At 42.0% G+C, this 26,937-nt stretch overlaps 2 protein-coding genes across 3 annotated transcripts in view; both read left to right on the forward strand.

Moving 5' to 3' along the window:
- The window catches only part of SECISBP2 (SECIS binding protein 2), a 1,593,758-nt gene that overhangs the window by 492,145 nt on the left and 1,074,676 nt on the right, over window positions 1–26,937 (forward strand). The window lies entirely within an intron of this gene.
- Window positions 1–26,937, forward strand: part of LOC122795888 (diphthine methyltransferase-like) — a 153,863-nt gene that overhangs the window by 86,977 nt on the left and 39,949 nt on the right. For both annotated transcript variants that reach the window (XM_044064314.1, XM_044064312.1), the window contains exon 3: window positions 17,857–17,944. In XM_044064314.1, the coding sequence (XP_043920249.1) occupies window positions 17,857–17,944 (88 nt within the window). The remainder of the gene's footprint in view (window positions 1–17,856; window positions 17,945–26,937) is intronic.

A 26,937-nucleotide genomic window follows, 5' to 3' on the forward strand; every position in this document is an offset into this window, starting at 1 on the left:
TATTTGTTGAAGCACAGCTCAGACCCCTAGTAGATGCGAACAGTTTTATTCTGAGGGACACTAGACAGTTTTTGTTAGACTTCTACCAGTATGTGAAAACTAGTTCATGCATTGAGGATCTCATATGGGTTACAATGGACGTTCAGTCTCTGTTCACAGTTATACCCAATATAGAGGGTAAAGAGAGGATAGCTGCCTATATGAGGAGATCCACCCTACCCTTGAATCTTGATATTGATCTTATCCTCTTGTTGTTGGGTTTGGTCCTGGAATCCAATCTCTTTTGCTTCCATGAGGACATTTTCCTGCAAAGAGATGGCGTGGCTATGGGCACTTCTTGTGCCAATAGCTACGCCAACTTGGTCATGGCAGAATGGGAGGTTAGCCATTTATTCAAGAATGATTTATATAAGAATTTTGTAACATTCTACAGGCGTTTTGTGGATGACCTCTTCCTCGTGTGGAATGGCCCACCTGCTCAATTAGAATGTTTCTTCAAACAGATCAATGATTCCATCACCTTCTTGAACTTCACCATGGAATGGTCAAAGACCACCATCCCCTTCCTGGATGTTTTTGTTGACAAACTTCCGGGGGGGTTAGTTAATACAGGTGTATATCGTAAGACCTGCCACAGAAACACACTGTTGCATCGTTCCAGTATGCACCCAGGCCATGTATATTAGAACATAGTCAAGGGGCAATCTATGCGGATGTCCAGATACACACCGCTGGACTCCAATCTTGAAAGTGAACTGGAAGATCTTAATGTCAAGTTGTTGGAACGTGGATATAGCCAGTTGGATATCATCAGAGGAATGGATGACATACAGCACCTCAGGGAGGATAGAGCGAGACCATACTTCTCTGAAGGTGCCATGGAATTATATACAGGTGCCCCAGGCTATGACCTGCACAAGAGAAGGTACAACTCTCATACAGAAAATGAAGTCATTTTCCCCATCTTCTATACCAGGGATGTTGGCACGCTCAAAGATGTCTTTTCCAAGCACTGGCATGTTCTATCAGTTGACCGAACCATTAAGAGCCTCACAGGTGATCGACCCAAGTTTATATACCGCAATAGAAAGAACCTCAAGAATTTGCTTTGCTACCCAAGGACATGTCATGTCCCTTCTGGTCCTTCAGGTCCCTACATGACCACCTGCAATAAATGCAATTTTTGTAGTTACATTAACACTGAACCCGACTTTCATTATCCCTATGGCTCTGGCACATACCACATTAGAACGAAAGGCAACTGCATGTCTAAGGATGTGATCTACCTAGCCTGTTGTACCTCATGTCCGGCCTACTACGTAGGCAAGACCAACCGGACTTTGAGGGACAGGATTCGGGAGCACGTCTACCACACGAGGAAGGGTAATCTACACAATGCACTATCCAAACACACTAATGAGAAAGGTATAGGACATCAATTCAGGTTTAGGATTTTAGAACAGGTCTCTAGAACACACAGGAGAGGTGACATTGGTAACTATACAGAGACTAGGGAAATCCACTGGATTATCAAATTCAGGGCTGACCTGGCACCAGATCTGAATGGAAGGGTTCCCCTACGACCGCTGTTGAAATCTAGGAGGCTACTGGTGAAGGAATGTTAAGATGTCTACATTGTAGAAATTTATGCTGGGTTGTGTTTTCAACCTTCTTACTTTTGAGATCCTAAGTCAATAAATGTAATGTTATTGACTACACCATGTTATATTAGTTAACATGTGTCTAAGCACTTAATGTGTGTTTATTTATAACCACTATTTTTGTTGCATACATGTTTTTAACTACTTGCCATTATGCTTTTATTATATCTGTCTTAAAGAGTGATATGTTTATGAATTTACACTCATTCATTTTTTTATTTTCTGTTCACTGTCTATGCATTTTGTTTCAAAGTGTTTTTATGAGCTATGCATCTTTAAGATGTTGATGTTTTTGGCGCCTTTTTACCTATTTAAAGCATTGATCTCTGATGGTTTTTTGTGATTAGGTCTGATGAAGCTATTGCGAAAGCGCTAACCTGTTTTATTAATAAACCTGCTTTTCATCAATTTTGCTGTCATCGGAGTAAGATTTTTACTGCATTGGGATTATCTTTTGGATTGTTATCCGTTTTGTCTTTTCGACACCCTCCATTGCTTTGCTCAGCGGTGCCGCTATTTATTTAATTATTTTTCACAGTCCTTGGTTCTCGCTGAGCATTTACTCCGCTGGTTCAATTACTTTTTAGACTTGAAGTAAAGTTTTCTCAGTTTGTTTTTCATGCAGTGGGGATACTAATATGAATAGTTTTTTTTTTTTTTTGTTTTGTTTTGTTTTCCCCTCTCTGTCATGTTCTTTGCAGTGCCTACATTTCTTAAAACCTAACAATGTAAAAAGGGGGGAAGGGGGGAGAGGAAAGGTCTGGTTAAGCGAGTATGACAAAAGAAAAATTGGTGTGCTTTTTCCCATGCTTGCATAGGGAAATGACTGGGTTAAGACCTTGGGTGTTTTCCAGTAAAAAGTTTATTACAAAGCATGCAAATAAAAAAGAATACTGAGTATTGTAAGGCTTTTTTTCTGGTAAACAAGGTATCCTTAGCAGTTTTGTCTGGTTTTCATGTCACTAGAAAACTGTTTGATTAATAGAAATGGCTTGTAGAAAGTGTTTACTGTAAGCATTAAACTGTTTTCTCAGCTGGGAGAACTATAAAGATAGACAAAAATCAATTAGCACTTACTAATAGCACAGGCTGTGTACCATGTGTCTTAACATGACTATCCTTTTTTGTTAATTGTTGCCTGTCTAGCTATCAACGTAGAACATTTGTTCTCATTAGGAAGCAAAAACTTCAATATTTGAAGATGTACATAGTTTTGTATGTTGCAATAAGTTTTAAGGGATTTTTTTTTGGGGGGGGGTGTTCTGTTTGAGGGCTTTCAAAAAAACAAAGTTATGTAGGATGTGGCATAGGCTCAAATGGATATGACAAAAGCAGTTATATAAAAGACCAAACTTTTGAACAGTATATGCATATAACATAAAAGTTGGAACTAGACATTTAACAAAAAAGCATTTGTACATTAAAGGTGGTAATAAGTGTATAAGAAAACAATGCTTTCTGTAATGTATTTCAATCTGAATGGCCTTAAAGATATAAAAAAGAAAGAGTAGTGAACTGTGTTAAAAATGTAGAGTGTAAATACCTGTGCTACAGGAGGCATGTCTGGAAAGAACTGAACATGTGAATTTGATAAAGAAAGGTTTTCAGGATGGTTATTCAGCAGAATATCTGAGGCAAAGGAAAAGAGGAGTACTTGCATTAATTGCCAGAGGAGTTCAGTAGTGATGGAGGAAAAAAGATGATAATGGAAGATATATAGTACTAAGGGGCTACTGGCAAGGTAGGAGGATTACCCTGGTATGCTTTACATTCTACCTAAACCTGCTATAATGGAGCTTAAGAAAATTCTGGGATAAATAATCAGCTTTCAGCAAGGAATATTACTTGTAGATAGAGAGATGAATTTGGTTTGCAACAGTGAAGATTTGTCTGGGGGAGCCTAGAAGTGAAAATATAACAAAGGAGGGTAGATTTTTCAAGAAATTTATGAAAATGTTTGGCATGGAAGATGTGCATTCAGTACTCTGAGTTCGGAGTGAATTTACATATTCTCCAAGATACAAAATTGGAGTAGGCTAGATAGAAGTTATATCTCCCAGGAACATGTGCATTTAATTGAAGGTCTTAAAACGTACCTGATAACCATTTCAGATCATGTGTCAATAATAAATAAAATAGAAATGCAAGGTAAAGAAATAAAATGAGACACTGGAGCTTTCCCACCTATCTGCTGAAAAGAGAGGAATTTAAGGAATGGGTTTTGGAATTAATTCAGGATCTACTAGAGAAGACAGAAATTTCTTCTGAAAGTATAGCTAAGGAGTGGGATAAAATTAAAATGGAGTTTAAAACTAGAGTCGAAATAAGGGAAAGGGAGATATGGTTAAGAAGTAACAATAATTATTTCGAGGGACTGGCAAATGTTAAAGTATCGCACAACTGGGGAAATCTCTCAGAACCAGAAAAGCAGCAACTCAGAATGCACAGAAAATAAGGAATTGCCTCTATAATATGCACAAGTTTAGAAAGATTGGGATTTAGCAACTTTTTTGGTAATTCTAGAGCACAAAAAACTTTTAGCTCAACACATGCAACAGAAAGTGGAAAGGGTCGTCATCAAGCTTAGGGAGCCTATAACAAGGAAAATAAGAGATCCCGTAGAAGCATTAAAATATGTTAGAAATTTTATGAAATTTTTGTATAAAACAGAGAAATATTGAAATCAAGAAAAGGTACAAATGAAATGTTTATGGAATAGTTAAATGTGCCAAGGTTAGAAGTAGATGAGACTCTATTACTAACTGGATAGTAAAAGATAAGATAAAAATGGCCATATGTAACCAATCTACAGGAAAGTCCCCTAGAATAGATGCTATTTCTGAGGATGTTTGGAAGCTAGGAGGGAGAAAATGGATAAAGATCTGGAAGGTTTTGTTTAACAGTATTTTAAGAGAAGTACCAGCATCATGGAAGAAAGCGGTGGTAACACTAATACCTAAAGAGGGTAAGGATCCATCAGATCCAGCTTCATACAGGCCCATTTCAATACTAAACTGTAATTATAAAGTGTTCATGTCTATAATGGCTAAAAGAATGGCAAAAATGATACCAAAATTGATAGATATGGATCATTGTGGTTTTGTGGAGGGGTGGCAAGCATTTGACAATATTAACAGAATATTGATGATCCAGAGGGAAGCAGTATTTAAGAAAATACCACTGTTCTTGTGGGTCTTGATGCACATAAAGCATTTGACAGAGTAGACTGGGACTTTTTGAGCAGAGCAATGGAAGCATTTGCTTTCCTTGATATGATTGCAAGGTTGATTAGGAGTATATATGAGGGATCGGAGGTGAAAATGAAAGTGGGTGGGGTCCTGTCTGATAACTTTTTTTTTAGGGGGGGGGGGATTTTTAAGAATAAGGGTGATGTGCAGAGCTGTAGTAACTACAGAGGGATTAAATTGATCGGTCACAGCATGAAGTTATGGGAAAGAGTAGTAGAAGCTAGGTTAAGAATGGAGGTGATGATTAGTGATCAGCAGCATAGTTTCATGCCAGGAAAGAGCACTACAGATGCAATGTTTGTTCTGAGAGTCTTGATGGAGAAGTACAGAGAAGGTCAGAAGGAGATGCATTGTGTTTTTGTAGACTTGGAGAAAGCATATGACAAGGTGCCTAGAGAGGAGTTGTGGTATTGTATGAGGAAGTGGGGAGTGTCAGAGTAGTATGCAAGAGTGGAACAGGATATGTACGAGGGTAGTGTGACAGCGGTGAGGTCTGCATTGGGAGTGACGGATTCGTTCAAGGTGGAAGTGGGATTACATCAAGGATCAGCTCTGGGCCCTTTCTTATTTGCAATGGTGATGGACAGGTTGACAGACGAGATCAGACAGGAGTCCCCGTGGACAATGATGTTTGCAGATGACATTGTGATCTGTAGTGAGAGTAGGGAACAGGTGGAGACAACCCTGGAGAGGTGGAGATATGCTCTAGAGAGAACAGGAATGAAGGTCAGCAGGACTAAGACAGAATATATATGTGTGTGAATGAGAGGGAGGATAGAGGAATGGTAAGGATGCAGGGAGTAGAGGTGACAAAGGTGGATGAGTTTAAATACTTGGGATCAGCAGTTCAGAGTAATGGTGAGTGTGGAAGAGAGGTGAAGAAGAGAGTACAGGCAGGATGGAGTGGGTGGAGAAGAGTGTCAGGAGTGATTTGTGACTGACTAGTACCAGTAAGAGTGAAAGGGAAGGTCTACAAGAGGGTAGTGAGATCAGCTATGTTGTATGGGTTGGAGACAGTGGCATTGACAAAAAGGCAGGAGCCAGAGCTGGACATGGCAGAGTTAAAGATGTCAAGATTTGCACTGGGTGTGACGAGGGTTGACAAGATTAGGAATAAGTAGTGTCAGCCCAGGTGGGAAGGTTTGGAGACAAAGCCAGAGAGGCAAGATTATGTTGGTTTGGACGTGCTGAGGAGGGATGCAGAGTATATTGGGAAAAAGATGCTAAGGATGAAGCTGCCAGGTAACAGGAAAAGAGGAAGGCCTAAGATAAGGTTTATAGATGTGGTGAGAGAGGGCATGCAGGCGGTTGGTGTGACAGAGCAAGATGCACAGGACAGGAAGAAATAGAAACAGATGATCCGCTGTGGTGACCCCTAATGGGAGCAGCCAAAAGAAGAATGGTCCTGTCTGATAACTTCTGCTTGAGTAGAGGAAACGAGCAGGGTTGTCTACTTTCCTTTTTGTTGTTTGCATTATATTTAGAACCATTGGCAAAGAAAATAAGGGATTCAGAAATTCAAGGACATAATTGGTATGGTAGTCAGGAAAAGTTGACTCTATTTGCAGATGTTATTTTATACACAACAAAACCAGAAAGGGGCATTACAGTGTTGTGGACTATTGACCGTTTCAGATCTTGGAATACAAAATTAATGAAGTTAAACAAAGGCAATAGCAGTAAATTATGTACCCACACACAAATTGGTCCAACAATATACATAGTTATGGGGACATGATAAAATGAAGTATTTATGGATTAGAAATGTCTCTGAGGCAGCTAAGGATATGTGGGAAGAGAGTAAATAGAACATGATACAAAAATTGAGAAACTGGAAGCTTTGTTATATGGATATGGATAACTAAGATACAAGTAATTAAGATGTTTTTAATCCCTTTAGCCTTATACACTGGTCAGGCATATTTTTATCAACCAGAGGAGAAGCTGTGGATAGCAATTAGAGTTGAAGGACTTTATCTGGGAGGGAAAGATGGCAAGAGTCAAATGGGATAAGCTGATTCTTCCAACAGAACAAGGCGGACTAGGATTACCCAATTTGAGGGGGTATTTCAGAGCAACACAGTTAAGGCTCTTGTACATAACAAAAGCAGAAAACTATAATTCAAAGTGGAAAGGAATGATGAGGGAGGAAGCTCAAGAAATAAGGAGATAACTGGATTTTGGATATAGACTCTTAAGGAGAACAACAAAAATCAGAGTATAATATTCATAGAATAGCAGGGACTATTATAAGAACTAAACCAGCAAGAGAATGGAGAAGAGATTCTGCCGATAGGGAAGACTGTGGTTAGGGATAAAGATAATAGGCAAGAGGGAGCTGGAATTTATTGGAGAAAACTGGCAAAGGAACCAAGGTATTGGGAGTGGATAACTAGAAAGGGAACGGTAATAGAATGGGAAGACGCAAAGAATTTGTTTGGACTGCAGGTTAGAGATTGCCTTTCCTATCAAGGATTGATATTAGAATATAGGCAAAGAGAAAGAAGCAGGGGGTCCTAAATGAAAGACCAGCACTGGTAGAGGTTTTAATAGACTCTAGAACAGAAGCTGCCATTTAAAAAGTAATAATTAGTAAAGTGTATAAAATATTGCATAATAATTATAAGAATCAGAGGAGTTTAGAAAGGATCGAGAAGAGAGATTGGCTAAGCAGTTCAGAGACAATGGTGGGGGGGGTATATGTACATCTCCCAAAAGTCTAGAACATGTAGGATCTTTGCCTGGAAGTGTTTGTATAAATATTTTTATACCCCAAGTAGACTCCAAAGAATTTTTCCTCAGGTGGATAGCAAACATTGGAGATGTGACAGGCAAGAAAGAGGTGGCTGGAAACCTATATTTTTTGAGTGTGTAATGAGCTGGCAGACTTTATGGGTTCCCTGCAGACCGCTTTGTCAAAGATGTTGGTTGAGCGGATTGGATTGACTGGGGAGATTTATTCTGAGCTGTGACACTGAATTGGAATTGCCTAGTTATAGTAGAGCCTTGCTGAGTCTAATTATGGTGGCTGCCAAAAAAGCAATTACTAAAAAATGGAAATCAAAGTCTAAACCAACTTTACTAGAAGTACTGAATATAGTAACGGAGAAAACAACTGGAATTGGGATTTTTAGAAAAGGGAAGGAGCAAACTGCATAGGAAAAAATGGGAATTGTGGCAACAGTATATCCAGAGAATGAACAAAGTTTGAGGCAGGATTTGAATGAGCCATATAATGCTTATTGACTGGATAGATTATAAGTGATGTATAATGTTTGCAACTGCAGTTGTTTCAGTGGTGTCTGTGATGTATAATGTTTGCATCTGAAGTGGTGTCATTTTGTTTGTTTTTCATTTATATAAATCTAAGATTGCCTATGTAGTATGTGATAATTTAATAAAGATGTTTATTACAAAAAAAAAAGGCCTGGGAGAGCAGGAAATGCTCCCCTGCGAGGCCCTCTTCGGAGTGGTCAAAAAGGCGCCAAGGTCCTTGGGGCCTACCCTGTCGGCATTGGGTTCTTCAGCTTAGGCAAGCGTCCAGTCTGGTGGACCCCAGCCATAAACAAGCTCTACAACAAAAGGAGGAAGCTACTACAAGATAGAGCAAAATCCTTGAAAGGTAAGACACCTTTGATCATTATAAGTAAAAAACTAAGAGCTCTCATAAAATCATCCAAGGCAAATTTTGAGAGAAAAATCGCCAGGGACTCAAAAGACAATCATAAGGCCTTCTTTAGCTATGTTAGAAACCTAGGAGGAAACTCCCAGATATGCTCAGAATTAGTTCAAAATGATGTGAAGATTACTGAACCTACACACATTGCCAACATACTGGCTGACAGGTTCAGTGCAAACTTCTCCCCCAAAAGGAGAGATATCTATACCAGAGGATTGTAGCCCCCAAACATCTCCAACACCCAGGTGAGAACTGCTCTCTCCAAAGCAAAAAACACAGCATCCATGGGACCGGATGGTGTCCCCGGCTGTGTGCTCCACAAACTCAATGAGGAATTAAACCCGCAGTTAGGACAGCTGTTTAATCTTAGCCTCACCTCAGGATCATTACCCAAGGAGTGGCGCACGGCGACTGTGGTCCCACTTCACAAGGGCGGTGCCTCCACCGACCCTGGAAATTACCGTCCCATTAGCTTGACAAGCCTTATCTGCAAAGCCATGGAGAGGATCATAATGGAACTCATAAATAAAGACATAGGGAACTTGCAGACTTTGGATCCAGTTTGGCTTTGTCAAAGGCAGATCATGCCTTTTAAACTTGGTTGACTTTTTCGAGACAGTCACCAAGGCCATTGATGAGGGAAAGGCAGTCCATACAGCCTACCTTGACCTGGCAAAGGCCTTCGACACAATACCCCACTCAGGTATCATCGAAAAACTCATCAGCTTGAATGTAAACCCATACATCACAAGATGGGTTGCAAACTGGCTTAGTGACAGAACCCACAGGGTCAGAGTTGCTGGAGCCATGTCAGACTCAAAGCCTGTCACAAGTGGTGTCCCACAGGGCTCAGTCCTGGGTCCACTCTTGTTCGGCATCTACTTTTCTGAAGTACAAGCAAACACAGGAGGGTTATGGCTGACAAAGTTTGCAGATGACTGCAAACTGGGCGCCATAGTCGAAAACACATCTGACACAGATATCCTTCAGAAGGGCCTCACAGAAACGGATAACTGGTGCCAGAGCCATGGCCTAAAGTTAAATGCCAAGAAATGCATAGTCATACCCTTCGGGAAAAACAAGGTTACCCCTAGCTACCATATAGGTGGCAATCCACTGAGCACAGAAGTCGTCATCAGGGATCTGGGGACCCAGGTTGACAGTAGCCTTTCGTTTGACACTCATGTTGCTAAAGTGGTTAGGAAAACCTTCTGCATTGCCCACCTGATCATGAAGGGATTCACATCTAGATCAAGGGAGGTCATCGTCCCCCTGTACTCATCACTCATTAGACCTATGATTGAGTACAATGCCCCATTCGGAATGTATCTGACCAGACACCTGCAGCAGCTGGAAAGGCCCCAAAAGTTCCTCATCAAAAGGATAAAGGGTCTCAAAAATGTCTTATGCTGCCCGACTGAAAGAACTCCAGCTCTATTCAGTCTCATACTGCTTGCTCAGAGGTGACCTGTGCCTGACATATAAGGCCATGTCAAACCCTGATTTGATGAATATGCTTCACCTCAAAAAATCTAGATCCCTCAGAACCACAAGGGCGGGAGACTTAAACCTTGACACGGTTATTAATAGAACATGCTGGAGGGACAGATTCATCACCCAGAGACTCCCTATGCTGTGGAACAAAATCCCGGTACATGTGAGGCAGAGCACCTCGCTGGCCTTGTTCAAGAGGAATCTTGACCAATGGATGGGGGATCGCAGATATACCCCAGGGATTACTTCAGTGTCACTGCTTGACAGAGGCACAGCAAAATAATAGGCATAGTTTTATTCAAACTAAAGGGGTGGCGAAAGCCAAATAACTATGGGCTAGGCTTATAAATGCCCTTGGGCAGATAGCCTAGTATGAACCTATGAACCTATTAATCCGCTCCATGCCTCGTCTGCTTCCTCAGGGCTGAGTGGATTGGATCACAAGTCTCCTTATCATAGCTCGACCACCCCTGCTTGGAAATCCCTTTCTCTGAGGAAATCTTCAAGGCCTCCCTCTTCAACATTCTCCAGATCTTCTCAAAGCCTGTTTGAGAGACTTTGGTAAATTAGGCAATTTCTAGAGGCTCCGATCCGGAGGGAGGTTTTGTCCATTCTGTCCCCTTCTGGATCTGTGAGGCTTTCCCCTTTCTGCCCCATGGCTCCTTCTTCAATCTGGGCCTTGGTGCCGGGGTGGATAGTGATCTTATATTCGCCTCAGACCATTTCCCAAACGTGCTTGGCTCCAACTGCTTCAGGAACAAATGCATCTCTGAGCCATAGTGTTGACATCTGTTCCAGGGGTTTGACTTGGATTCTGAAGTTTTAGGAGCGGTCGCTTCCTTTCGGAGCTTTGGTATTTGATAACTTGGCTCCAACTCCCCCTTCATAGCGGGGGGCTCAGGGGCTTTGAGAGGTACCTGGTCCTGTAGCTTTGGCTCTGCAGGGGATGCTTCCAGGAGCTCGGAGCCCTTCAGCTTTCAAGGTGATGGAAAGGGCCCTCTCCCATTCCAGGAGATTGTCTGCTCATTTCTTCAGTACCTATCCCTACCCCTTCTGGATTGGTGTCTGAGGCTTCTAGTCTACCACGTGGACAGTGGGCTCTAAAGTGTCCATACACTTCCATCTGAGGAATTGCAAGGCTCCTCCAACACCTCCCCGGAACATCCCACTGAGGGAGGTTCCTTGGAAGAGATTCTGCAAGAGGAGGCACATCGACTCCCCTGGGGATCTTACCACTGACACCGACTTCGAGGAAGGCAAAGGATCCCAAAGACTGCCACCAGAAGAGATCTCCTTTGGAGACAGACATTTTAGAAATTCTCGGTCAGTGGTGGTTGGTCTGTCCAAAATCCTTCTTTGGAGGAATTGTTATTGGGGGCTTTTGGATTCGGCCCAATTACATCCTGGGTGACCCCCACTGCTGAACAACTCACTGAGTTGGTGTCTTCTAAGACATGGAAGGAAGCGGATATGGTACAGCCCATACCAAAACGTGCTGATAAAATCTTAAGTGCTGCCCTGGACAAGATCTTCTTGAACAAAGTTATCTCCATAGATGCCATGGTTGTGGCAGCCACCAAAAAGGAGCTAGCCCAAAAAAAACTCCTCTGTCCATCCCCTCAGTACAGAATCATGGGCTTTGGACCGATTTGGCAAGAGAGTTTATGCCTCCTCCACGTTTGCTTTGATGACTTTAAAGTATTTATCCTGGTTAAGGAACTCTCTACATTAGACCCGGGGATCATATCTGCTGAGGAACAGAAGACTTTTTCTTCCATATTGGCCACCCTTCAATCGCTATCTAATGTGTCCATGAGGCTTGTATCCCATGTAGCGGAGGGTACCTAAAGTGTGTCTGGTTCTGGCATTGCCATAAGGAGTCGTGCCTGAACGAGGCTGTGTGACTTTGCGGAGCCCTTCAAGGCATCTTTTGTCAATGCGCCCTTTGATGGATTGACCTTGTTTGGACCCATGGTACGAGATGCTCTCTCCTGCAGCAAGAAAGATGGGAAGAACCTGTCTGGCTTCGGAATCCATTTTTCTACTCCACAAAGGTCCTTTTCCAGGAACTAGTGTGGCAGTAAAAAGATGTGGTTTAGGAAGTCTAAAGTTTCTTTTCAGGACTCTGTGGGAGATTTTTTCTCCCTGAGGCAGAGGGAAGAACAACCAGAATAGTAGACGCTGCCTATGTGGCAAAGGGGGCCCACAAAACCAAGGGTCTCGGGAACCCCTCTTGGACAGACCCTTCCATCAGTCCTGAGCAGTTGCCTGACTGCCTTCCTCTGGAGGCAGTCAGGGGGTGCCTTTCCTTGCACCCCGCAGCCTGGGAAGTCATCACAAATGACCAGTGGGTGCTAAGGATCATATCCAGAGGGTACTTCATTCTCTTTTTAAAAAAAAAAAAAAAAAAAGGAATCCAAAGAATTACATCTCTGTTTCACCCATTCAGAGGAAGGAGACAGCCGCAGAAATAGCAAACTTGCTACAGAGAGTCCTCCAGGAAGTCCCTCCCAATCAAGTCAAGTCGGGTGTCTATTTCAGGTTTTTTTGGTACCCAAAAAGACTGGGGACCCGAGGCCAATTCTGGACCTAACTTCTCTGAACAAATTCGTAGAGAACACAAAATTCAGGATGGTCTTAGTTCAGTCCATCCTAACCCTGTTTAAGATGAATGACTGGATGTGCTCTGTAGACCTGAAGGATGCACACATCAAAATAGAAAGACATTCCTTATGCTACCTTGTTTTAGGCTGGGAGCCAGTCATTACTAGTTCAGATCACTCCCATTTGGTCTCACCACGGCCCCTAGGGTGTTCACCAAATGCTTGGCAGTAGTGGCAGCCCATCTCAGGCTGCAAGGGTACTATATTTTCCCCTGTCTGGACGACTGGCTCCTAACTGCTCTGATGAGGCATCTGTTACAGGCCAAGGATTATCTCTTCAACTTAACTCTAGCTCTTGGAATAATGATCAACCTGCACAAATCCCAGTTGGAACTAGTTTGTGATAAATTTAATAGCACGGCTGGACACAAGAATTTCTCATGCTTATCTGAAAACTAAGTGTCAAATTTAAGATTTCACATCAAACAAGTCATGACCATTCCGAAACCTCAAGTCAATTTTTAGTTCTGAGTGCTGGGTTCCATGGCAGCCACGATAGCTATTGTCCACAGCGGACTTTCTTATGAGAATTCTACAGTGGACTTTAGCAGACCAGTAGTCACCACACAGTTATCCCCCTAAGCTTTCGCATCAAACTTTCTCGGATTTGCAGAGAGTCTCTTCTATGGCGGCTTCATTCTACAGACATTACTTGCGGTTGTCCATTTGTTCTTCCTACCCCAAGTTGCCACATTGACCATGGATGCCTTCCAGATGGGGAGGGGGGCATTATCGGAGTCAAACAATCCAAGGTACATGGACGACACCCCAAAAGACCAAATTGCATATCAGTGTACTAGAGATGAGAGCAGTTTTTCTAGCACTGCAAGAACTACACCGTTTTCTTCCTCTAGGAACTATTTCTATTCAGACGGACAATATGTCAATAGTCTGGTACATCAAGAAACAGAGAGGGATTAGATCCTACCCCTATGTCGAGAAACTATTTAGCAACGTACATTCTGGGAGAATCTAAACATCTTGGTGGACAGGCTTACGTGAATTTTCCTGATGCTTCATGAGTGGTCCTTGAATCAAATCACGGCAAATAAACTCTCTCAGAAATTGGGTCAAGCTTGCTGAGATCTTTTTGCATCACCTCTCCGTAACAAATGCAGCAGGTAGTTTGCCTTGATCCCTCCTTTGGGACAGTCACCCAGGGATACTGTAGTCCATGCCTGGCCTCCCAGTCTACTCTATGCTTTTCCCTGCTGCCCTTAATTCCCAAATTCTTGCACAAGGCTCTTTGGTTGAAGAGAAAGGTAATCCTCATTGCTCTCTTCAGGCCTCTACAAACTTGGTTTCCCTTTCCTTTGTCTCATCTGATTTTGCCTGTCAGGGACACTGGACCCAACTCCGGATCTACCTTCTCACCCATCAGGGCACTCTCACCTGGACATTAAGGGACTGAAACTAACTGCATAGTTTCTCCATTTCCAGTGATTGCTAGACAACCCAGACTCTCCTCCCCTGTTCAGAAAATATTGAACTCCACCCATAAATTCTCAACCAGAAAAATTTATAAAAGTAAATGGAAAAGATTCTTTCTATGGGTGCAACATAAACAAATAGATCCCTTCATAGCCCCTGTCTTGGTAGTTTTAGATTTTTTTTTTGGCTTTTCTTTTCAATAATGGAGCTAGTAACTCCACCCTTAAAGTACAGCTAGCAGCTATCTCCAATTTCCATTTTGGACAAGGTTCTTCCTCACTGGCTTCATCCAAACTCTGTAAAGCCTTTCTTAGGGGTGCCTTTCTGCTTCATTCCCCTATAAAAGATCCTACTCCTCCTTGGGACATACAATTTTACAAGCTTTAGTCCACCCACCTTTCAAATCAGCAGCTGTAGTAGACTGAAAAATTGTTTCTTGGAAGGCATTGTTCCTGGTAGCAGTTAGTTCAGCAGAAAGAGTCTCTGAACTTCATGCTCTTTCCTGCAAATTTCCTTACTTGATATTTTACAAAGATAGAGTAACCCTTCGTACCAATCCATCCTTTTTGCCTAAAAAGTCACTAGGGAAGATATCAATCTATTAATTTTCCCGTTTCCTTCCCTAATTTTCAGAAAAAGGGAGAGTAGATTCTTCATTTGCTTGATGTACATAGACAACTACGTTTTTACTTGGATAGAACAAAGTCTTTAAGGAAATCCGAACAGTTGTTCGTATCCTTTTCAGATGCTAGGTAGTCTTAGTTATGGGTTTACCTTTTTTTACTAGATGGTTGAAGGACTGTATTTCCTTTGTTTATTCCTCTAAGAACATTCCAGTGCCAGGTCATATTAAGGCTCATTCCACAAGATCTGTGGCAAATTCCCAAGCCTTTTGGTCGAGGCTATCTATTGAGGACATTTGTGCAGTGGCTACTTGATCAAACCCTCATACTTTTATTGCTCATTAGAAGTTGGATATCCTCTCCAGGAGCAGAAGTGCTTTTGGCTGTGCTGTACTCTGCATTATCCTTCCATGAGGGCCACCCTAGGTTATTGTAGCTGGGAACTGTGTGAATGAAGATGACAACATCAAATAAAGAAGTTATGTTCTTTCCATAAAGTTACATTTCTGTTGTCTATCTTCATTAACTCCCCATCCTTCACCCAATCCAAAGCTTCGAGAGATCTGATGAGTAGGTTCATAGTAACTACATTTCCTTACCAAGCTCCTTGCATTCTAATTTTTATCCTGTGGTTGGCTATGTTGGCCTATTTGTTAACCACAGATTGCTGTTATTGCAAACTTGATCTGAGGTAATCTGGAAGAATGGGGAATTGAGTGAGGGAGGAGCTCAAGCTTGGAACCTTTAGCTAGTGAAGCGGTTGATCGATTCCGAGGATTGGAACCAAAACCCACAGGTTAATGAAGTATGAAGATAGGCAACACAGATGGAATGTTATGGTAAGAACATAACTTTTTTTCTTGGACAGAAATAAAAATGTCCCCATCCGACATTCCTGTAAACCTCTCTAGTTCTGTTTTGAATTGCCCTAGTTTCCTCCAGTCTTAAAGCATATGATCCCATATTCCCCTACTTATTTTCCAGGTATATCTAACAGTTTGGATCAGTTCCCAGAAATGTTCTGTAAAGCTTAGTCAGACTAAAGACATTTAGACCAGAACATTCAATATTTTCCAGCTTTAGTTGCCACCCATTTCCAGTACTTTTCCAGAATTTCTCTATTGAGAAATGTAGACCAGTTTTGCTTATCCTTACAAAAATGTCTCTCTCTCATGCATATCAAGACTTTTGCTGCCTGTGTTGCAAGCCATTTATGCCCTTCCCTAATCTCTAATTTCTGTTATCCATTTAATAAGGGAGTATTGGTTTCTCCCTGTTTTCCTTGAACCATCTCATTGATTTAAAGAATCTTAACACACAATACAATATAATCTTGTTTTCTGTATGATTCTGCATTTCTCCCTTGCCACATCCTATGGTAGGACTTTTCCTTGCTGTAGCAATTGGTGCCAATTATATACTTAACAGTAGTTGATCTTCTCCATCAGTCTTTTGATTACATATTTGGAGTTTGGCCTCCTCTTAATTACTATTCATAGGTACTTGATGTACCTTAAATATTTTTACTTTGGTCTGACCTACTGCCTTTTTGAAGTAGAAGCTGTTGCCATGCAGCTTTTCTATGAAAGTCTATATTCCAGCAGAAATTGCCAAATCAGTTTTCTTGGAAAATAATTTTCCATAGCAGGTACCGGATTGAAACCAGAGCTTTAAATTTTTGCCATTTTTCTCGAGTGGCTTGCTCTGTTGCTTACAAATTCATTTCTTTTTTAGATTTTCTTTATTATTTTTTTCTTCTGTTTGAAAAAGTAAGTCAAGAATCCAGACTATGAAGCTTTAATTCGTATTCCTCCAAGGAATATGATCTGCTAAAGAACAAGCTTTATTTCCTTTGCTAAGTGGTCTGCAGAATTCCCTTTAACTGGTCTAGCTGCCTTCTGACCTTTTGCCAAAATCTCAAGATGGGGATGAGTGACTTTTTTATTAAGTGTACAGCAGGTCTTGTTTCTTTATAAGGGTGAAGGAACCTCTTTAAGTTTGTTAGATTTTGTCTGCTCTGGTTAGATGTGAAAAGGCAGTAGCCAGGCAGAGCATGTCTAGAGAGTTGTCTAGCTGCAAGATGCATGTTGCTCTATTTCCCAGTGCAGTGAATTGTCATTCCACATGTTGGGTGACTTCCTGCAGTACCTATTTACTTGCAGCTGTGTGTGCCATGGCAACCTGGTCTTCACTGCTGTACATTGTCACAGGGTGACTTAGCCTAAGCCTGCATTCAGAGATCAGATTTTTATTTTATTTGTCCTTTGATAACTGGGAAAATTTGACTGTGCCAGTGGCCCATTTTCAGTGGAGGCCCAGGGAGAACAGCTGAACAACAGAGTGAAAAACATTTAAACCGCAGTTGATGAGCAATTGGGGGAGAAAAGCCCTGCAACAGATAAGAACACAGATAATACATTTACAGAAATATTAGTAGGATAAATTACGATCAAGAACTCTGTAAAACAGAATATCAGTGCTATCTCAAAATTTAAAGTTTCTTGTCCTGGCTTGTGTGCCTCCAAGTGGCTATGACCTCCAACCAGACTACTTTGGAACCCATCCACTATTTGGTCCTGTTTAGATGTATTCTAAAAGTAAGTGCACAGATAGGTAATCCTTGTCCATATCTATAGATCTTTGAGAGATTTTGTAGGAGACCCTCTGTGCCCCACCTTAATTTCTAGTGGCACTTCTGGGACCTTTGTATACTGTTAATAATAAAGTGTAGCTCTAGGCATGGTTTGATTTTTTTGAAAACCAAGAATTTGGGACTCTAGTGTTAACATTTCCCTTAATCCAGGTGTAGAGGATTACTTACATGATCTGGAGTGGACAGAGGCCTGCAGACATTGGTACTATTTTTTTCTACCTCAGAGGTAGAATAAGGTGATACAGATGCTTCTTGTATTTGCAAACCTGTACTCTTAAAATTAAGTGTACATAGACAAACAACACCTCCATCCAGTGTTTCTTGAAAAAGTTTAACGGCATGCTTTAATGTGGCTTGATTAAATAGTGTCATGCTAATAAAATACTCTGTATTTTTCTTCACAGGTGTCATGTGAATCTATCCGAAAAGCCTGTTTTGTGTATTGCCAGTGCAAAAGGATCTCTTGAACTGCATCACCTGACAGGATGTGAGGTAGGGAGCTGTTCTGCAAATGGCATATTCCTAGCAAAATGGGTTGGGAGCTGAAGAGGTAGATAATATATCTACTTAAAATACTTGAGAGTTCTCATTTAAGCAATAATGCTTTATTTATCTTTATCAAATCTCAGTTTATCGAATTCATAGTAACATGAAAAAGTATAGTAACCTTGAAAACCAGAAATGACAACAGAAGTACAGCTGTTGTCATCTGACCTGCTTGAACAAATTACAAAAGTATATAATGCCAGTTAGTACATTCTTTGTAAGCTACAGTGAAGACGCTGATAATGACATTACCATATGATTTATTTAAGACAAAAATAAGCGTTCTTAGTTGGTTTTGCTTTAATGATAGTAATATGCAGTCAGAGGGCTGAGAAAAAGAATAGCTTTTAAGGGCACTTAAAAAATGAAACTTTTAAAGATTCGGAATTTAAAAAAAAAAATCTCCCTGAGTGCAATAATTGTTTACATTTTTGTTCTGAAGTAAAGTAATAGAAGTCCCATTGTCACATGCTGTTTCTGTATTATAAGTCATACTTCACAGGAGAGGCTGTGCACTGGAGGTAACTTTTGTGAATGTATCTCGCTGTCCTTTTGTTTCACTTCTCTGGTATTTAAGTTTGTCTGTCTTGTGATTTGTAATATCTTTGTTGGTTTCAACTCCCTTTTTTTCATATTAATTTTATGTAATACTAGTTTAGCAGACATTCACAGGCAGTTGTAAAACATAAATGTAATTATCAAAACTATGCTAGCAAGTTGTGTAAAAAAATTATAGCATGCATTTAAATCAGTGTACAGGATGAGGGAGAGCATTTCACTTTTACACTACAATGATATGGCAAATAAGCAAGGAAGATCGCACTCATACTTATACAGGTTAACAGTGCAAGCATGAGAGACTGTCTGCAGTAGACACGGGAATATCTCTGAAGGCCACATACTTCCCTTCAGAACAGAGTGCAGTAGCAGCCAAGCTGAGCAGGATGTATGCAGACCCCAGAAGTACACGCTATCTAACCAGCAAGTGGAGTGTGCCACAATATATGTTTGCTTCTCACCTGAACTGGCGGCGGAGACCTTTTCTCTCAAGGGTAACAACTTCTGTAAATGCATCCATGTTACATTTTGTTTAATGTCATATTTAATAAAGTTGTTTAAAAAGGGGGGGGGGTGCTAAATTTCAGGAGCCTAGTTGAAAAATGTCTTCTGCCTGGACTGGATAGTTGTTTCTTTATGCTTTCCCTTCAATACCCTTGATCCTCAGAGAAGGTGTGTGTGTGTGTGTGTGTGTGTGTGTGTGTGTGTGTGTGTGTGTGTGTGTGTGTGTGTGTGTGTGTGTGTGTGTGTGTGTGTGTGTGTGTGTGTGTGTGTGTGTGTAACCACATCAAGTGGTTTACATGCTTGTGAGTGTGCATGCTCACGTGTGTAAACCATTTGATGTGACTGTGTGTGTTTTGTATGTAAAAGATTGAGTGAATTTCCTGTCATAACTGTCATGTGTTTGAGACCTGAATGCAGAGAAGCCGGAAAGAGAAACACGGGAGTTGAATCTAGACATCCATGTTGAGATTGCAAAATGAAAGGTTAGAATTGGAAAACTCAATAATAATTCTTTTTAGTGCTTGGAGGTTTATCTTCCCCATGTACTTTCAGTTATAAAGCAAAATGCAGGAGTGCTTAGCACCATCAGACAGACAGCAGCATAACTCTCAACTTCTTTCCTTAAGATTTCTGGACAAAAAAATGTAATGAAAGGACAAAGGTTCAAAATTGGTGAATACTGCTCTTATTATAGGTTCATAGGCAACTACTAGGCTCGCTGCCCTTGTGGGCCATTTTTAAGCCTAGCTAATTTCCCTTTTTTGTGCTCAAAATAACCTATCCCATTTGGTTGTAGATTGGCCTTACACATCCCATGGTCAGTTATATATTGCCCTTAATGAGAATAACTGGGGGTCATACCATAGGTAATTTGAGGAGACCCATGCATGAGATAAAGCATTTAGGACTGCCTTTGTCCATTAGTACTACAAGAAGCAGTCCTGGAGTACATTTTCTGTTTCTCGTCCATATAACCTTGAACATGGACAGGGATGAACTTTGTTTTATGTGATTGAGGAGTCTTTTCCCACATCATCTGTATCCTTTGAGAGATGCACCTGTCCCTCCAAACTGATCATCATGTTTCACTGTTGCAGTCATTACAGTTGGGTTATCCTGCTGGCAGGCTACCCCCAGTCAGCCCGAATTCCAAAGTCCTGGTCCAGCATCGGTTGCTGTCGCTTCTTCCCTGACGTCAGTGCGCCATGGGTATAAAAGATGCAGCCGACGCCATTTTCTTCAGTCTTTCTTGCCGCGTGGTGCTCGAAGCAAAAGCAGTTGGCAAGTGCCAGCCGGTCGACTCCACAGATTTTCGAATTCGTATTTCAGATCCGAAGTCTTCAATAAAGCTAAGTACCCCATTGGGTAAACTTTGTTCTTGCACCAGACCGATGTCAGAATAATTTAACAATTGTGTTTCTTGTGGGAAGCAAATACCTCATCAGGATTTCCACTCTTACTGTATTCCTTGCCTAGGCCCTGACCACGACGTTGCTAGTTGTCGGTTTTGTGCTAGATTTAACCAACGCACTATTTGGTTTAACTACATATTGCTGTCGGAACAACCGATGACCGGAATTCATAAAAAACCAAGGGTAAAGACAAGGACAAGCATCCAAGGTCCAAAACCGACGACGAAGCCTCTTCTCAGTGAGGCGCTTTTGCAGCCCCTGACTGCCGCTACCTCAGAGCCACAGGCCGCCTCCGACTCCCACATGGAGACAGCTAGGCCTCTGGATACTCAAGGTATTGGCCCTTCAGAAAGTAATCTCTCAGATGGGTCCGGAGCCGCTGAGCAGGCATCTGCTTCTGAGGGTGTCTTCAGACCTACACAACTTTATATAAAGCCTACTTCAGCATCCAAGACAAAGTCTAAAACAGTTTTAAAGACAAGGAAACCAGTACAGCATTCTCCAGGACAGGCTTCTATGCCTAAGAAACAGATGCTCAAAATGGCCGAAGACCTAATTACTTTGATCAGGGGTTCCCATCCCCCTCCTGATAAGAGGCCTAGGCAAGACACTGAATGTGATTCCTCTGATCAGGTTTCCATTTCCTCTGATTCCTCTTCTGATCAGGGATATTCTGTTCCTCCCTGTGAGGATTCTGATGCTGAAGGAGGTTGGAGGTTGGAGGTATTGCCTTAATCTACTCCATCCACTTGTCCATCACTCCATATCCTAACCCCATTCCTTCTTTCAATAATGCTGAACTTACAACTGGCCTACTAAAACTGAACAACCATAAGAACATCTGTATCATGTCCCTCTATATTCCCCCTGGTAACAACACAATCATCTTGGAAGACATCCTCTCCTGGACCTCCTCCAACATTAAGCTAGAAACCTACATCATGGGAGATGTAAATATAGACCGGAACAAAATTATTCACCATAACCCCACCATATCAATCAATCTATTTAACTTTACTCAACTTACAAACTCTATTTCTAGACCTAACAAAAACAACCCGCCAGGCTCTATTCTAGACTGTATGCTAGTATCCCACCCTAACAATGTCCTAAAATCTGGTATCATTCCTGACCCATTAGGAGATCACCTCCCTGCTTTCATCCATCGGGGTACACCCATTTCCCCACACTCCCACCACTACATTCAAACCTGCAACCTCTCTAACTTTAACCCTACTACTTTTTCTGACTCCCTTAAGCTAACTGGAACCCCTTAAAAACTCTTCCGTTAGATGCAGCCATTGACTACTTCAACTCTACTTTCATAACTGTCCTTAACTCCCTAGCACCTATAAGAACAAAAAGAGTTAAAGCAAACACCACCCCATGGCTCACCAAAGACACCAAAAAAATTATGCTACAAAGAGATAAAACCTGGAAAGCTTACCTCCAACTTAAACAACCAGAAATCTTACTCAAATACAAACAGCTGAGAAACCAAGCCAAAAAACTAGTTATTAAAGACAAAAAGTCTTACTACATCAAACTACAAGCAAATCATACATAAAACCCCAAACAGTTCTGGAACTCTAATTCTCTCCTTAAACCTGGTACAAAAAATAACCCTTGCCCAGACCCCAGCAGATCTGAACTTGAAATTGCAATAATGTTCAATACCTTCTTTACCTCTTATATTGCTGAGCTAACCAAGACCTTTACCAACAATAACCCTCCACCTCCTATTGCTCTAGCCCCCGCTCCCCCCCCCCACACACTTTTGAACTCAAACCCATCTCCACCACACTAATAGAGACTTCTCACTAAACTCAAACCTTGCTCCAATGCCCCTGACAGCATTCCTTCCACCTTCCTAAAAATAGCCTCTGACAGTATTGCTCTTCCTGTCAGCATCCTGATCAATAGATCACTACTTGAATCCTATGTACCCAAACTATGGCATTCTGCTTTTATACTTCCACTTCACAAGGGTGGCAAAAATTTTAATACCTCCAATTTCCGCCCCATAGCCATCCTCTCCCCAATCTCCAAAATTCTTGAAAAATGTATCCACTTACAACTCCTGCCATTCCTTACCAAGCACAAACTACTCTCCCCTACCCAACATGGCTTCCGTCCTGGACACGGTACCAACTCCACCCTTCTCTCCTTCTTACAGTCTGTGAATTCTGCTTGTGACTGTGGCAATATCGTATCCTCTGTTCTGCTAGAATTATCTAAAGCCTTCGATACCATCTCCCATAGTCACCTATTAAATCATCTGTCTAACCTCAACATCTCCAATAAAACTCTTTCCTGGTTCTCCAGCTACCTTTCTGATAGATCCCAAGCCGTGAAATGGGGCCAGGCCATCTCTACTTTCCTCCCAACCCCCACTGGAGTACCCCAAGATTCAATCCTTGGCCCATTGCTTTTCAACATCTTTATTAACAACTTTCACAAAGCCATACCTAACACCAAAATTGTGCAATACGCTGATGATTCCACTCTGATCTGTCATGCCTCTAACCTAAAAGATCTCCAATTCCTAACTCGTACTGCTTTCTCCACCACCGAAAATTGGATGCTCCAAAATCACCTCTCACTAAATGCCAACAAAACAAAGATCCTTCTATTCTCTCCCTCAAAATCCTTCCCTGTCGACAAAAACTTACTCCATATCACCAGTCTTAACTCCATTATCGAGGTCGTACACTCAGCCAAACTTCTTGGTGTAACCATTGATGAACACCTAAAATTTAGTAATCACATCCAGCTAAATATCAAGATAACCCACATAAAACTAGGCCTTCTTTGTAAATATTTTATTTCTCTTTTCTTTAGAATGCTACCTGTTTGTAATCCTAACGTTCGTGGCAACTAATCATGAATTTTTCTTTGTAACTAATCATGTAATTTTCTTTGTAAATAATCTTGTAATGTTTTATCTAATTTATCTTCCTCTCTCACCTCCAAACTGGAAGTATGTTATAGTAAAATTGCCAAATTCACCACAAATGCAAAATCCTCCTCTCACCACTGCACCTCCTTTCACTCTCTAAACTGGCTTGAACTCCCCAATCTACTTAACCTCCACCAAATCACCACTGCACACAAATTACTGATGATGTTCATCTCACATTGCTGCAGTCCTTGCACTTGGGTAGTCCGCTGTCCTCGGTCGGCCCGAATATCAAAGTATAAGGCTGACGTCGGTCAAGGCGCATTTGACTGACATCAGGACGTCAGGGTACAAATGCGCATGACCGACGTCATATCCTCAGTCTTTTTTGCCGCATGGTCCGATGCAGAAGCAGCATTGCAAGTGCCGGTTGGCGTTCTGAGATTTTTCGATTTCGAAGTTTCAGACCGAGTTCAAAGTTGGCTAAGTACCCCGTTGGGGAATATTTTAGTTTTTTCTTGCCTCTGTGATTTACCGGATGTCAGAAAAAGTCAATAATTGCATTTCTTGTGGGAAACAGATACCGCATAGAGATTATCATACTTTGTGTATTCCTTGCTTAGGGCCTGAGCACGACGTTGTTGGCTGTCCCTCTTGTGCTAGATTTAATAAACGCACTATAAAGAGAAGGTTGGATTGTGCAAGGTTAGTCTTTGGGAAGCGGTGTAATTATAAAATGCCGTTGGATGCTCCGACGCCCGCTTCTTCAAAGAAGCGCAAGGACAAGGCAGTCAAGCCCAGGCTAGAAGAACCGTCTGTACCGGACGCCGGTTCTTTAGAGGTGTCGGTGGAGCCGGTGGCTCCACCGGAGGTTTCTTTGTGTTCCCAGGGTGAGACCTTATTATTGCAAGATGTGGCCTCTCAGGAGGCAAGTCAGGCTGAGGGGGCTTCTCAGGTTACTATACTCCCCTCCCTTCCTAGGGTGGCTAGGCCCTCTCCTTCTGTTTCAAAGGCTTCTCCCAGGGGCAGGCCAGGTTTGGCTTCAGTTGGTGTTACCCCTAGCTCTTCAGGTACTGTGCCCAAGAAGCATATGCTTAAAATGGCAGAGGATTTGATTACTTTAATTAGGGGTTCTATGCCCCCTCCTGATAAGAAGCCTAGGATGGAGCCTGAGCTGGGGGGTTTTGAGCAGGCTTCAGATGTTTCAGAGTCTTCGGCTGAAGACTTGCAGGAGTATTCTCCTTATTCTGATTCTGATGTGGATGATTCTACTCCTTCTGCTTCTCCTCCTGAGGATTTTTCTTTTTCAGAAACTCTTCATTCCATGAGGGAGCATTTTAAGTGGGAAGGTCAGGACTTCTCTGATTCCAGGAAAAGGCTTAGGGAATTTTTGTTTGTACCCCAGCATAGGCCTTTGGCTATACCTCCTGTTTTGGATGTGGTAGAAGATGTTTTTACAGAGGCTTCTCTTAATCCTGATTCTTTGCCTCCTGCTCCTGTTAAGCCGGATAGGTATTACAGGGTGCCTGAAGCTCATAAGTATCTTTTTAAGAGTCCTAGGGCTGACCCAGAAACTGTTAGTCAGGGGCCTAAAGGTGTTAAGGCTTCTGTTGTTAAGAATCCGGTTCCTGCAGACAAAGAGGCTAGGGCCTTGGATAGATGGGGAAAGAAAGTTTATACTTCTTCCACTCTTGCTATGAGGGCTTTGAATTGCCAGTTTCACATGTTGAAATACCAAAACTATCTCCTTTCGCAATTAAAGTCTAAGGTTGATGCTCTGGCAGTAGGTATTGATTGTAAAGAGTTGCAAGATTTAGTACATGTTTCTGAACAGGTGGGTAAGCATTCTTTGCAATGTGGTTTTGATGCTGTACAGGCCTCGTCTAGGGTGGCTGCCACTGGGTCAGTTCTTCACAGGCATGCCTGGCTACGGGATCAGAATTTGTCTGATCATGTTAAAACGAGGATTTTAGATGCTCCTTTACAATCTGACGTGGTGTTTGGTCCTCCTGTTGAGACAGTTTTAAAGAAAATGGAGGACAAGGCTAAATCTATGCAGACTGTTAAAGATTTTTTGCAGGTCCAGCCTCCAAAGTTTAGTAGAAATTGGCCTACTAAGGGGTGGACGTATCCTTCTTATGATTCCCAGTCTAGGGGTAGATCTAGACGTGGTAGGGGCAGAGCTCAGGGCTCTTTCAGGCCTAGAACAGGGAGTTCTCCTGCACAGTCTTCGGGTGAGGGCAGGGGTCAGTCCTTTCGTAAACAGACCCAGTGACCTACCTTTTCAGCTGCCAGAGCCTTCTCGTCTGGCAGCACCTTTGGGAGGAAGGTTGGCACTTTTCAAAGAAAATTGGAGTTTAATTACCCAAGACAGATGGGTATTGGATATCATACACCACGGCTACAGGTTTTATTTCCATACCTTGCCTCCTTTCAAAGGCATGCCAGACGTTCCTCCTCAACAAAGAATAGAGGCTCACAAGCAGGTTTCTCTGTTGCTCCAAATAGGGGCCATACAGCCGGTCCCTATGCCAGAAGTGGGTCTAGGTTTTTATTCTCGCCTGTTCCTAGTACCAAAGAAGGGGAACACGTGGAGACCAATTTTGGATTTATCTATCCTCAACACTTATCTGGACATTCCCAAGTTCAAAATGTTGACGTTGCAGCAGCTTTTACCTCTGCTGGGCAAAGATCATTGGATGGTAACTTTGGATCTCAAGGAGGCTTACCTTCATGTTCCTATCAGACTAAGTTGCAGGAAGTATCTGCGTTTCGAGCTGGGACTTCTCACTATCAGTTCTCTGCATTGCCCTTTGGCTTATCTACTGCGCCCAGAGTGTTCACGAAAGTTCTGGCTCCAGTGATAGCTTTCTTCAGGCTAAAAGGAATACAAATCTATCCTTATTTGGACGACTGCCTGATTCTGGCTCAAGGAAGGGAAGAGCTTCTTCATCATTTGGAATATGTGATAGCAGTGCTAAGATGCCTAGGGTATTCTGTGAACGAAATAAAGTCCAGTCTAGTACCCTCTCAGGACATGTGCTTTCTGGGTGTGAGACTGAATACAGCATCCCAGATGGCCTTTTTAGCCCCGGACAAACAAAAGAGTCTATCCCTTTACTTCCATCAACTATCTCATCAGTCCGTGCTGACTGCAAGGACAGTCCTTCAAGCATTAGGGTTCATGGCATCTTGTATTCTGGTGCTTCCCAATGCCAAACTGCATATGAGGAAGCTACAATGGTATCTCAAAAATGTATGGACACAGCACTGCCAGGATCTGGACACTGTCATTCAAATAATACCTTGCATTCAAAAGGAATTTTTATGGTGGGCTCAGGAATGTCACCTAAACAAGGGACTCTCTGTGACCCGGCCAGAGGCAAGTCAGATTTTAACGACAGATGCCTCAGACAAAGCTTGGGGAACTCATCTAAATGGAAAGTGGATACAAAACAAGTGGCCTGTCAGACTACAACATCTACATATCAACATGAAGGAGATGTTAGCAGTCCAGTTTGCATTAATAGCTTTCAAGGAATTACTTCTTCCTGGGCAGGTGTTGA

Source organism: Protopterus annectens, chromosome 2.part2 (assembly GCF_019279795.1).
Source record: "Protopterus annectens isolate FY-2018-M chromosome 2.part2, PAN1.0, whole genome shotgun sequence".
Taxonomy (NCBI): domain Eukaryota; kingdom Metazoa; phylum Chordata; order Ceratodontiformes; family Protopteridae; genus Protopterus; species Protopterus annectens.